At 43.0% G+C, this 14351-nt stretch overlaps 1 protein-coding gene across 1 annotated transcript in view; it reads left to right on the forward strand.

Moving 5' to 3' along the window:
* Window positions 1–330: 330 nt before the first annotated feature.
* Window positions 331–14351, forward strand: part of GOT1 (glutamic-oxaloacetic transaminase 1) — a 110933-nt gene continuing 96912 nt past the window's right edge. Inside the window, exon 1 of the mRNA XM_085606323.1 lies at window positions 331–593. Within this exon, the coding sequence (XP_085462449.1) occupies window positions 476–593 (118 nt within the window). The 5' untranslated portion in view covers window positions 331–475. The remainder of the gene's footprint in view (window positions 594–14351) is intronic.

Here is a 14351-nt window from a genome sequence, read left to right on the forward strand (position 1 = left end):
GAAGGCCTGAATTACTGAGGATGTTAACTACATTTATGGGGAATACCGGGAATACGTACATTTACATTCGTATTTTTCCTATCATGTCCTGAACGGGATTTCTACGTGACCGCTCTTGGTTAGTCACTTCCCGCAACTTCGTGGTCTATCGCTGCGATATTATTTTATAAAGTAAATAATCCCAAACAGGGTGATTTTACTAAAAGCAAGCGCTGCCAACCAGGTTCAGCAATGTGACTGTCAGTTTCATGTCCATTTGTGTCTTCACAGCTGATAGGTTGAGTTACAGCAACGCTGAAACAACCTCTGTGATTGGCTTCCTAGTTTTTCAATCTTATTATGGATGGCTGGTGGAGCAGTCGGTAGGCGGTGCCTTGCCAGGGACCGGGATTGGTTCTCGACCGCCCTGCCCTGAGCCGGTGAAGGTGAGAGTCTCCTTCTCCTGCAGGGCAGCTGTCACTCGCACAGACTTTCAATGGCTGCCTCGTCCATCTTCAGCTCCGTGCCTCAGGCGGCACCCGTTGCTGTTTTCAAACTCACGGCTGATTTCAGAGAGGACAGTGACACGCGCAAGGTCAACCTAGGAGTGGGAGGTGAGTGGCGAAGCGTGTGCTGTGGACCCCCGGGCTTTAAAGCCACCTCTAACTACATCTGTCCCAGTGGTCAGAGATCCGCTGCTTGATAAAGTGTCCCCGAAGAAACAAGTGTTTGTCTTGACCCTCAGTGCAGCCTTCTTCCCGCGAACAAACCCCTAGGGTTTCTATCTTTTAGAGTTTAAAATACAAGCCAATTAGCTATATGTAATATTTTGGAAGGGCCGTGCCTTTGTACCCAGCGAACCGTGTATAAAATGCCCTTTGACCTTTTGTTACAGGGCAGTTATGCCTCTGTTTGCTAATACTCATTCATTATTGAAATGGCCAGCTCCAGACTACATAAATCTGTTTTGCATTTTCTTTTTAAGATTATCTTTTTAAGGATGAAAAATACAGTATTTTGCTAATTTTCTACTGGCCCTCCTATAAAACGTACTGGCCAGGCTGGTGAAATACTGCTCATGAGGTTCAAACGCATAGTTCTAGCTGTGTTACACAGCAACGGATACTTTTACTTTGTACACATTTGTTCTTGAGTAAAGTGCTTTTCTCACTAATTGTGAGCACACTACTGTTCTCCTGAGTGCGTTCCACCACCCCTGACCTTTATAATCGATGCAAGTGTTACTGTTGCTCAATGGTCCTGTACTACTTTTTAATGGCCGTGGGTCACGGGCAACATGAGAATAAAGATGACCAGGACAACTATGATAGTGACAGAGGAGCAGGTGTTGTACGTTGATCAGCGGTATAGCTATTTTGTAAAGCTTGATAGTGCAAGTTTTTGAGTCCAAAATGCCAAGTTCTTTTTTTTTTCTTAGTTTTCATTTTTATCCTCAGCTTCTCATTTTTACCAATTACTCCGATATACTGCTGCAGTGCAGAGTCATCAGAGGCAGGTGATAACCACTGTTATTCCAAGGGTTACCAAAACCATTTCAAGGATACTCACAATATGTCATGGGTACCTCTTCTTCTCTTCTCCCCTTTCTTCTTTTTTTTTTTTTTTTTTATATATATATATATATATATATATATATATATATATTTTAAGAAATAGACTACATAATACTATGCATGGATCACCAGTAAGCCAGCTATGTCCGCAGTAATGCTAAGGAGGCCCACAATATTTTAGGCGCAGCCATCATAATGCCACAACTGAGCACATGCATCCCAAGAAATTTCAATTTTTTTCTGCGCAAACATTATGCTGGGGGCAAGTTCTATAAAACCAACAATGTCCACAGTTGGCAAGAAAGGCTTACATTTTTTCCAGTTACTGGCAGCATTATGTGTGCTTCAGACCAAGGCAAGGGTGGCCAGTATTAAGATAAGTGTGGTGACTACCATGTCATTCCAGACCTCTGCGATCCTCACGCAAAATCTTGCAAATAATCGACTTCTCAAATTTAGTAAATAGGCCTGGCTTTTGCAGAAGACTGTACAGTGCAACACCAACATTTCTTCCTGAGTCCCACATCACCAAAGATAGTTTTTAGAAGGCCGTAGTTGGTTCCATGTACACACATACCAGTCACATTTCTGCCTTTCTGTTTGAATTAGCTAATGATTTGACGCAACGTGCTGTGCTTCCGCTCCAGAAATCTGTGTACTTTCTAGTCGAACATTACTGGTGCAGAGGTATAGAGACAAGTAGTATATATGCGAACCTAAGTCTGACTCTCTGCCTTTTCATTGTCTTCGTGCCGCTCTAATAGCTGCTTTCAATTTGGCAAAATGGAACAAAGGCACTGGGAAGAAGTGATTTCCCAAAGAACACCCATTTCGTCAGATGGAGGAGCTAAGATTAGATCTCAAGTCTCCTGGCTCCACAGTTGTTTTTAGACTTTACTTTAGTGGCTACGTCTCAGTACTCCTAATAAATCACATAACAAGCAAAAAAGAACTAGCAGCAAGGTTTTATCTAACATGCACCAATTGTCGCCATAGTGCTGCAAAATGCAAGTACAAAGAACTGAATGTTCACAGACCTCTATTCTGTAAACACATCCTTCGACTTAAGGGCTACTTAACACTGGTATTAAAGACCTGAAATAAAATACTACATCTCACGGCAGCTCCGAATAATGTAAACCGGTGCAGGTGCACCATTGATGGTGAAAATATTCACGCGCAACCTTTAATTAACATCAATTGCTATTTATATAAGACAGTAATATACTGTCATTTACCAGTTGACGTACATGAGCAAAAGTGTAAGTTTGATCCAATGGCATTGTTCTTCACTAAAATGATCTTTGTAGAAAGGAAGACATATTCCCAAAAGTAGAAAAGGTTTAGCAAAGTTGATTTTATCGAAGCATTCAAATCATCATACAAATCCAGGCCTACTACTCCTCCTCCTCATCATCCTCATCTCCCATGCAATTAATGAAACATGCATGACCTGGCTCACAAGTGAAGTCCTCCTGTATGTCCCTTATCAGTCCTTGTTCAGAGGTTTCAGGCAGGGCACAAGTCCTAAAAAAAGAAGTGGGGGGAATAACCTAGTTAGGCAGTATACAACTGACATCACAGCGCGCAACATCATTGCGCAAGACATCACACATGACATCACAGGAATTGACATCATAGAAAGTGGCATCACAAGCCACGACATTACAGGAAGTGGCATTACAAGAAGAGACATCGGATCTAAAGCCCTCACATATATGTTCAGCAGGTCTATCGTGTACGTTTGAGCGCATTGCGAGGATAATCGCACATTTAGCTATGGAAAATATGTGACTTATACACCTTGCAATCCCTCAGTTTTATGCCCCACATCCTGTACATTAATTTCAAACTTAAAGGATTTATTGTACATGTAATATGCATGTGTTGATGTAAAGCGCTCTGACACCCTGCATTGGGATGAGTAGGGCTATAGAGGAAAAATAGTGGTACTTAAATTATTTCAACGCCTCCTCGGGGGAAGTAAGCTCTATATAAATGCAATTTGCTTTGTGTAATACTGGGAAAGACCAACACATCTGACATTCTTACAGTGCATGCATATCTGGTAAACAGGGAATGAACAAAGTGAAAAGCTGCTTCTCTTAAGTATGTGTGAAATGCTAACCAGGTGTGCCTTTGTTTCCACTCCGCTTCAGTTGCATTAGTTGTGAGGCTCCTGACTGCTCCCAGCCAAGAGACTTGGACAAAAGGTGTCCTGATAACCCCTAAAATTCGGCCTTTGTGATGGGCCCAGCAAGAGTCTTAAATAAGAAAGCGTGGTCCCCGCCTGCACGTTGTAGCTTGTTACAAATGAAAAGCCGACAACGTGCAGGCACTGCTGAAAGTGTCCCAGTGTTTGGAAATTACACCGGGACGAGTTCAGCACATTAATTATTGAGGCCCAACTTCTTGGCAGGGTGGACGGCGTTCACCCAGTGAAAATAGTGGGTGGACGCTGTCCACCCGCGTGTGCTCCCGACTCGTGACTTCGTTTCAGGGAAATCAGGGGCTAGTGGGACACAACCATGGTGGTTGGAGCTGTTTGCCTCTGTGGTCCACCCTACTGCAAACTGTGCAAGTACCTCCCTTTCCGCAGTATAGGGTCAGGCTAGCAAGGGCAATCAGTCAAAGGCACCTAAGGGAAGAAGTGTGGGGTGTAGAAACTCAATTCAAATGTCTACTAGAGTGCACAATAATTTACAGTCCATCCCAGTGTTTGTCTTAATAAAAAGAGGAGCACTTTTAATAATGCAACAGATTGAAATGCTACACACTGTGTAATTGGGGTTCAGCTACAGGGTTCTACAATGTATACTATGGAGTCATAGCCTAGTTCTACATTTCTCTCAAGTTACAGGGATCTAGTAGCAATGAAACTATCATAGACATGAAACCGGCACAGGTGTGAGCTAACGATTAGGCTTGGGGGAGAGGCGAATCTGCTCAGGACACGTAGGTCAGTTTGTTATCTACCATGAGCAAATGTGCAGACAATCCATTTAATGCTCTGTAACATACAGGATTATCTTTCTGAGTTCACGATAGTAGCTCACTTCATGTCTTTTGTTAACTGTTTGCTGAGATGTTCTGCGCAGATATTGATGGTGTGCCCTTCATGGTGGCACAGTCAGTTCTTCAACCAGAAGGCACAGGTTTGCAGGCAGTGGCTCCGCCTCTTGCATCTTGTTGCTTGGCAAGATAAGCACAATAGGCCCCAGCAGTGGTCACACAGCTTTGGCAGCTGAAACCCCCTTGTCAGAGGGGTGTCCTTCACTACTGGGGTGTTGGGCTTTTCAGGACTCTCTGCACATCTGTGGCAGCGGCAGAACAGGTCCCTCTGGTCACATCATGGTGATACTGGACCGTGCCCTGACTCTTGGGGATTGTTGATACTTCACGCAATTCACCACATCAATAAGGCAGGGACACCCCTCACAGTTGATGCCGGGTCTCTTCTGGGTGTTCCGCACTCTGGGAACACAGGTGGGCTTCTCCTCTTGGACACTCTTTCCTCTGACAGGACCAGACAACCCCTTCCCTCTCTGAGCAGGCAAGCATGCTTCCAGGTACTAACTAGACACACAGATCGCCAGCAAGTTCTGCAGCCTTCAGGTGATGTTCCCTCACCTCTGGGAGACTGGCTGTCAGATATCCACCCTAGATCACAGCAGTTCTCACACTACTCTGCACTTACTCCCTTGTTCGAAAATGACTTGGAAATGGGAAAAAGTAGAATGACTTGGGTCCTGCTTGTATACTAATTGTCTAGATCTGGGGCAGGGAGAGAGGGGGAGGTGTTAATCAACATTCTAAGTCCATGACCTAGTTTGGGGTGGTTTCTTTTCAAATGTCATTTTCTGGCTGCAGTGTAAGTACAGTCTCTGTGCAAGGTCGCACAGTAGGTAGTAACGATGACTACACCAAGCAAGAAAATCCAAACATGAGCACAATGGAATGTGAAGACTCTGCACCCGGTTGCCATCAGCCTTCTTGAAGTAGCAAAGGGATAGACCCAGTTAGAAACCTCCCATTCTCAAACACGATCTACTCATTCGCTACCCCTCCTCACCATCAACCAGATACCAGTGCTTAGAAGTACTAATTGTTATATCCAGCTAAAAGGTACTCGTATAATTTCTACGGGTAGCCATGTCTCCATACTCCCTCTTATCGGGTCTGTGGTTCTCCCCTCAAGCTCCAGGAATGCAAGCAAATACACTTCCACTGTCTGTGGAAGCTGTACTCCATATTACATTTTGTGCTTTGTCCAAAAAGGCCCATGGTGGTCCCAGGCACCATACTCTCAGAACAACACAGTCTTACTACCAATCGTACCACACACACACTCTCAACGTACACATGGGTTGTCCGTGCAAGGGTCTGGGTGTTGTATAAGTGGAACTGGAATTCACCACACGCCGCCTGAACTAGGAAAAAGATCTCTTCAGTACTTTAATCCACAAAAACAGTGTGCTGCCACCACCATATGTGGGTATGAATGAATGCGTTTACTGTACGATTAATTAAAATCATTAAGATACAAATAATGGTGGTAACCTTACTTAAACTCAGCAGATGTCAAGATACATTGCAGATCATGAAATAAATCGGTCATCTAAAACATTTTTAAAAGCAGACAAAAGAGATTTAAGAAAACAGCCAGTTACCTGTAGGTCTGGTTAAACAAGCTAAAATTGCTTACTGACTTTTTATTATATTCAGTTTTATGAAAACTGGTCCGAGCCAGATTCTACTTAAATAGATCAGTTACATGAGGAAGTATGCGTTTGAGTTTAATTTGCTGTGCCGGATATGCGACAAGTGCAGTCGATGTCTTTGTTGACTCTGCCATAGTGATGACCCCGCATTGGGATTAAACCAAGCCTGTATCTTATCAAATCCCTGTTCTGTTTTATTGATCGAGGTGAATCCAAATACATTTATTTTATCTGAATTTCATCATGTTTTTTTTTTTCCATCCATCCAAATATGGCTCCTTGCTTCAACGCTTAGCCTGTGGTTCCAAAAAGATCGTAGTTTTGTTTATTTATTTATTTTTAATACATTTTCCTGTCTGACATTTTGCCAGGTCTTTTCTCTCCACAGCAAAGTTCTCCAGGGGCCCACCTTATTAGTTTTCCACTATTATTCCTTTCATGGAGTTTAGCGGTGTTTGTAATTTCACACAGTAGATCACAAATGCTGCTTGTAGCACATATGTCAAATTAAATTCCAGTCATACTTGTGCCTGAACTCTTCTATCGGGAAGATGGAACAGTAATCTACATGCTCAACATTGCATGGAATCAATCCATTTGAGTAGCTCCCAGGAAAAACTATCAGATCATAAGTAAGGGTGGGCATTAATTTTCCAGCAAAAACCTGCAACATTGCTCTTGTATTCGGCCCAGCCATCTTATTATATAGCTGAATAAAGGTAATGTTAAGTGCCAGAGATGTCCTCTTTAGTGCCACCTTGTGGATCGCAGAGCTCCCTGTTCGTTAAACCATACCTTTACCTGTTAACCCCATCCAGGGTCTTTCCCTCCAGAATCCTTTTTTGTGAACCTTATAACCAAAAATTACAACCTTAGTTTTACTTTTGTTTATCCTCAAGTTGTTTTCCTGGCAGTAAAAGTTCAGTGCCATTCAAGATCTCTGTAGTCCATTGTTAGACCTGGCACCCCTTAGTGTGGTTCGCCTGTCTTTTTGCCTGTACCTCCTGTATTTGTGACTGTGTGCTGGATTTAGTATTTGCTGGAGTAGGTACTCTGGGCACTTTGCTACTGCTGATCATTGCCCAAGTGCAAGTGTTCCCTGTGTAAATTGTGATTATGATTGGTTGTCCATGATTTGCATATTTGATTTACTGATAAGTCCCTAGTAAAGTGCACTGTGTGTGCCCAAGACCTGTAAATCAAATACTATGAGTGGACCTGCAGCACTGATTGTGCCACCCGTACCAGTAGCCTTTCAAATGTGTTTCAAACCTGCCACTGCGGTTTCGGTGCACACAGTTGGTAACTGTCATGTCAAGCTGGCAAGTGCACCGTTTTGCCAGGCCCTAACCTCTCCTTATTTTACATGTAAGGCACCCCTAAGGTGGGCCCAATGTACTCCCTTGGGCAGGTTGCAGTGTATGTGAAAGGTAAGACATGTACTGGTGTGTTTTAAATGTCCTGATACTGTGTGTTTTATTTTTCACTATTTCAAGGACTAGCTCTCCCATTGGCTATCATTGGAGCTGCCTTGTAACATTTTACAAGTGTGACTTTCAATTGGAAACAGCTAGAGATTTGGAGTTTGTGCTCTCTGAACTCGGAATTTAATGACGCTCCTTTTAGTAAAGGTGGCTTATAAATTGTGTGCTTGAAAATGCAATTTTTACAAAGTGGGCATTTTCTTGTTTAACCATCCTGTGTGCCTCTGCCTGCCTGTGGATTCACTTTCTATTTTAGACTGACTGTTTATTCACTCCAGACACCACACAGAGGAAGTTGAGGTGTGCCCTGCATATGATGATGGGCCACCCTGGGCCTGAGGGGTTAAAACAGTTGTAACCAGCACCTGAATAGGCTGTTGCTGCTCTGCACCATGCAGTCTCCACCTCCTGATGTTAAACTGGACCAGGGAGGACAGAACCGGTTTTACTGAGCAAGAGATACTTACTGAACAAATACTTCAAAGAGAAAAAGGAGGTATAAGTATTAGACCTAAACCCCCCAAACTTTAGATTGCTACTGGACTAAGAGGACCCTGCTAAGTAGAAGAGCTGCCAGGAGGTGTACTGCCCCCTTTGCTGTGTGTTGCTCTGCTGTGTGGACCTGCAGTTGCTACTTCTGTTTGTGGGCAGTGGAAGGGACTGAACTTTTGTCCTGTTGATGTATCCTGCTTAAAGAAGATCTCAAAGGGTTTGATGTAGAGCTTTCCTCCTGTTAAGAAGTCTCAGGGATACAAATACTTCACCTGCAGCTTCTTTGAACTCCACTGCTGGAAGTGGTGACATGCCTTGTGGTGCCAAATCCAGTTTTGGGCCCTTGAAGGTTGTTCTTCCTGCAAAGAACTATCAGGAACTGAAGAAACGTACAAAATAAATACTTTACGCATTGCCTCTAAATCAAGCCTGACTTCTTCTTGCCAAGCGACCAGAGGGTTAAGCACATGTTTATTTAGTGACTTTTGTGCTTCATGCTTACTAACTGTATTACTTGAGTGCGGCTCTAACCCCTAATAACTTCATTTTTACACCCTGCAAACACGTTGAGGTTAAAATCACCAGTTCAAATTCACATGATGTTGCTATGTACAGCCAGTGGGAAACGTAGGATGGTGGATATGGCTTCTGCTATTTCTTTTCACTTTATAAATCTGTTTGATATATAGATTAGCAATGATGAAAGTTTTACTGTTCTAAGACGCCTTTGATTTAAAAGACAATTTGACTAGATGCTGGAAATACTTTTCTAAGAAAACATTTTTCAGCCCTGTAAGAGATGCCATTGTATATTTAGGTTGCTTGTCCTCGGGAAGCAAGGCCTGCTTGATCAGTTTTTGCAGGTTGCTTAAAGTATCCACAATAATTAGGCAACTGGAATGTAATCGATGCCCATACTTCTTGGAGGAAGATGATGTTGTATCCTTCAATGTTTTCATATTTCGAAGTTGTAGGTCATTTTCTGAAGTCCACTTATATTCAAGGAGTTGATGGTTAGAGAGCCACTATGTGGCATTGTACTCCTCTCAGGTTTGCCGTTTTAGGGACAGTATGAAGCCACCACCAGCCTTTCTCATCTTCACCTTTTGCTTTTACAAACTCTTCTGCCTTTTTTTTTTTCTTTCAAAATTACATTTTGCTTTCAACTTGAGGTCTTGTGTAATGGTCAATCCCTTAGTGCCCCTCACACCACTTTAAACTGCCTTACTTCCTTTCGACGTTTTATGTTGCTCATATAGGGCAGATTGCAAGAATAGCTTATTTTCAATTAAACTGACTTCCAACATATGTAGATAGGTCTCTTCGTGGATGTTTTTACTCTAATACCCCATCTCAGCAATTGCTTATTCTGCTCCTTCATTAATCTTCTGGTATCTTCGTTAGTGAAAATCCCCTCCATAAATTTGTTCTTTTCACTCCGACACTGCTTTAAAGGTGATGACAGATCTGTCCTTTGATTCTGCGTGTTGCAAATTTAAAAGTGCTTTAAATACTTTGATCTGGTTGCCTCTATTTAATTTGTTGCCTTCTTCCAATGCCTCCTGAGATTGATAGTCTGGGTGGAAGATAAGTTTAATAGTTGCCTCAGATTGTTTGGAATTGTCCCTTTCATCCCACCTCAATGTAGGATCTTCCTCACATATTCAGGCTGCACAGCCACCCGGCCTCTATGTTGCAGGAAGCGGCCACCTGTCTGGTGGATACTTGGAGAGGCATGCCTGTTAATTGTATGAGGGTACTTTGCTGACATTGAGACATTTGCATGAACAGCACTGCACTGTGTTTCAATTCTAGGCTGTCTTGAGGCATGAGTTTAGTTGATCCCCTTTTGGCCATTGTTGTATCAGTTAAACATTGCCATGGCTATTCACACACTTTTTTTTTTTTTTTGTAAACCTTTTTATTTCCATTTACCTAATATGCACAATGCATTGCGGCAACATCTGCATTGTCTATGTGAAAGCGCATTCACACACTTATCGTCCATGTCTCAATATTGTTGTGTGTTTTTTTTGGTTTTTTTTTTTTGCAATGTTTCCTTGTGTTTGTAGGGGTACCAAGTTGGAAACTACATTAACTTTTTTAATAGTTGTATTTTTGGTAAACACATTATCAAGGGTTGTCTCAGATTCAGTGTCTTCCTTTTCTTTTTGAATGCTCCTGGGCAGGCGTAACTGTGTCTTCCACTTCTGCTTTTTGAATTCATATGATTTCCTTTACTTCAAACGCCGGGTCAGTGTTACTAGCTTTTTTGCAGGTATCAAGATGGGGCCGTTTTTTAAAGCTCCCGGATAGTTCCACCTTGCTGCATATTTAGTTCATTTGTTTTCTTGTTTAGTTTTGTTAATTGTTTTTCATTCTTTGATGATAATTTTGTTAATAATGGAGTGGCAGCCTGGAATTTATGACTAGAAGTTGAGTTTTCAAATACTAGTGCTATATCTGAGCAACGTTGATCCCTTCATGGCCATATGTGTTTGCCCTCTGACCATTTCATACTTACTTGGCTACACTCATTTTCTAGTCACAAACCCTCTATTGGGCCAGCTGGGTTCTTTTCATACTTATTTTTTGTGTTTTGTGTGACCTGCTTCTAAGGGTCTTGAACCTTCTTAGTCTCTATCTTTAGGTCTGGAATATGGGACTCCCTAGTTTCTAGTAGGCTTGTTAACTTGTCAAGCCATGAGGCGCATGTGCAAGCCTTATCCACTCTTTTAACTTCACCTTGTGCCCAAAGAATGAGCTCATTTACCTGGTTTAATTGGGTGTCAATCGATGTCCTATATGTGACCGTCATATGAAATGTATTACCTTGCACACCCAGCTTATCTGTGTGGATCTGCACGGCCATCACTATTGCCCCATTTGAACTATTAATGGCATCCCATGCCTGTCATTCCCTTTTGATTTTGCTGTTAAGTTATCAATGGACGTGTCCATCAGCTGAGAGCTGGAAATACTGTTTTCCTAGATTGTTTGTTACAGGTGAGTTTGGAGAACCTTGATTTATTAAAGAAATCTGGTGTGCATGAGTACAATTTCATGGAAATCAAGCACTTTTGCTTAAGCCTGTTTTTTTTTTAGTTTTTTTTTTTTTTAAAGAAGAGGACTAGTTAAGCTTTAATGGTACATATGTCATCTCCTGCTGGACTTCCTGTGCAGTCGCTTGTGATTATTAATAGTTTCTACCGGTGATAAAAGTGGGACGTGCCATTTAGCTGTGGATAGAGAACTAAGTATCTGGACCAAATTAACTGCTCCTCATATATAGATAATCGCTTTCAGTAGGTAGATGTGAAGTAGGTACCTCTTCTACGCTTTCTACTTCCTTTGTCTTGGGCATAACCTGACCTGCTTTGATTTTAATGGGCTTAAAAAATTCTGAAAGCAGACCCTTATTAGCCTGTTGCTTTGCCTTACTTACTGCTTCACATTTATTTTCGTGGCACGCTTCATCAGGGGGCCTTCTTTTGGTTTATGGGTTCTGTATTGTGATTATTGCAATGAAAAGCTACGTGTCTGCTTGTTTTCCTGTCGCTGTATGAGCTGATCATCGGATTTATGAGAGAATACTCGAGGATGCTTGAGGGCACTGGGGCTGGACCTGGACCTCCCCTAACTAGTCTAAGATGGTTACTGTTAAAAAAAGAGAAACTTCTATGGTAATCCCACTTTCATCATATAATTCAGTTAGATAGAAGCCCTGTTGCAGCCCATTGCTTGACTCCACTCCAACCACTCCAAGGCACCAGATACTGCCCGTTGACTGCCTTAGACTCCCTGGGGATCCCATGTTCACCTCCTCTCAGTGCTCTCCAGCGTAATATTTTGTTGCTTCTAAGCTCTGAGATACCTGCCTGATTGCTCTCTCACTCGCTCTCTCGCTCTCTCGCTCGCTCACTCGCTCTCTCGCTCTCTCGCTCTCTCGCTCTCTCGCTCTCTCGCTCTCTCGCTCTCTCGCTCTCTCGCTCTCTCGCTCTCTCGCTCTCTCGCTCTCTCGCTCTCTCGCTCTCTCGCTCTCAGACTCCACAGGGCACTCTGTGCACCCTCCCGACCCTCAAGGGGGACTAAAATGCAATAGAGCGCCACCAAGAGCAAAGTCAATAGTGGCCCTGGCAGGGGGCTAGGTGGTTGGCACAGGGCACAGTTCTACTCCACTTACCACGAGTCACTTCCCACTTTTGGTCCTCCGCCCTTCTGACGAAGAAATCTCCGGTGTTGATATTGATGTCCTCTTCTTTAAAGACTACAGAGCTGCTGAGTCGGCCAGTGAGGAGGAGCGGCGTGAAGAATTGAGCACGTGGAGGAGGCAGAAAACTTGAAGTATGCAGCCACTGGCAGGAACATGATCTTTAAAATACAGAAAATTCACCTCAGGAAAAACATGCAAACCCAATTCTAAAATCACTCACACTCGGGCTAATCACAACTCTATTCCAGACACCTTACAATATGGCAGCTTCAGTGATGGCTGTTTGTACAAGGAAAGAAATAGCTCAATCAGAGAGAGAGAGAGAGACTGTGTTGTGATCCCCAGCTGGTTTGACAGATCAATTGCTTCCACATCCAAAAGAGAGTGAACTATGCATGTTTGATTGGAACTTGGCTAAAAAGTTGTTCAGTTTTCTACAAGCACCTCCGGTCATGAAAAAAGGATAATGCTGCGCTGCATCTCCTCCCTCCCAGTGTACGCAGGTTCATGGTGCCCACATTCCTGTCCAACCAGTACTAAGCTAAAATGAGCTGTCTTACTTGACCCTGACCTGCATGCATGACTGGAGTGTCTGCTAAACTGAGAAATACCTTGTCAAAGGGAGACCCTCTTCATGGTGGACAAAACCTGAACACCACAAAGAAGTATCAAGTGCAGGTGAACTATCTGCTTCCCTGTACCACTTGGCCACAATCAAGAAGCTGCAGGGCTTAGTAGTCCGTCAGTCACTCATTGTAACGGCAAGGATCACAGTGGATTAACCATCATACACAAAAAAGATCTGTGCTTAACTCCCGTCCACAGCAACAAATACCCTACCTTTGAATATTTAGGACTTCAGCTCACCTCTAAATGTCCCAGCCCCATCAAATTACATGTCCTCTATCACCCTCTAAGTGAAAAGCAACACTTCCTTGAAGACTTAACAGACTTAATAATGCTAAACTCCCGTAAAGGCAGCACAGACATTATTCTAGGAGACCTAAACCTGCACCTGAATAAGGCCGAAGACCCTATAGTACAAGCCCTGTCCACCCTCCTAGAAGCGAACGATCTCGCCCAACACTGCAATATTCATTCTTGCGATAAGGACTCTACACTTGACGCAATTATCTTTAAGCATGACCCGGTATCCCTCCACTCTATCCTACCTACGTACTGGACTGATCACCACCTAATTATTTTCGATGTTCGTGCCATCCAACCAAAGGCTCACTCCCAAACTATCCGTCCCAAGCACTGGGCAAGGAATATACATGGAATCCCCCAGGTAGTTATAAGGATTACTCGGTTCCCAAATTGCACCTCCACCCGACCCCCATCTCTGCCAATGACCTCACTACCCACTACAACACAAAAATGGCAGAACTCCATAACACAGTCACACCTCTGAAACTCAAGAAATCAAGAAATATCCCTTCCAGATCTTGGTTTAATATATATCTTAATAAAGAGCGGTAACTCGATTGGCTGAAAAAAATTGGAGACAACAGCCCTCATTATCCAATCTCCTGATCCTTCAATCTGAGCGCCTAAAATACAAAAAACACATCTTCAGTGAAAAATCCTCCTTCTTCGAGCCCAACTTAACCAGTCTAGCCTAAAGACCTTTTTCAACATCGTCGAATAGCAAACCTCCTCTCTCCATCAACACACAATTAGCGACACTACTAAGTGCTGCGATGAATTCACAACTTTCTTCTCTGAAAAAATAACTTAATACAGAACTCTCTTTCCTGTGCCCACCCAAGCAACAAGTGTCTACCCAAGGCCCTACTTCCAACCAATAGTTGTGTCCCCAACCTCCCCCTCTCAGCAATCCAGAACACCTGCACTGGACTCTAAAGGTTGTGTGATCAGAGTAGTC

The sequence above is a fragment of the Triturus cristatus genome, chromosome 1_2 (genome assembly GCF_964204655.1).
Source record: "Triturus cristatus chromosome 1_2, aTriCri1.1, whole genome shotgun sequence".
NCBI lineage: Eukaryota > Metazoa > Chordata > Amphibia > Caudata > Salamandridae > Triturus > Triturus cristatus.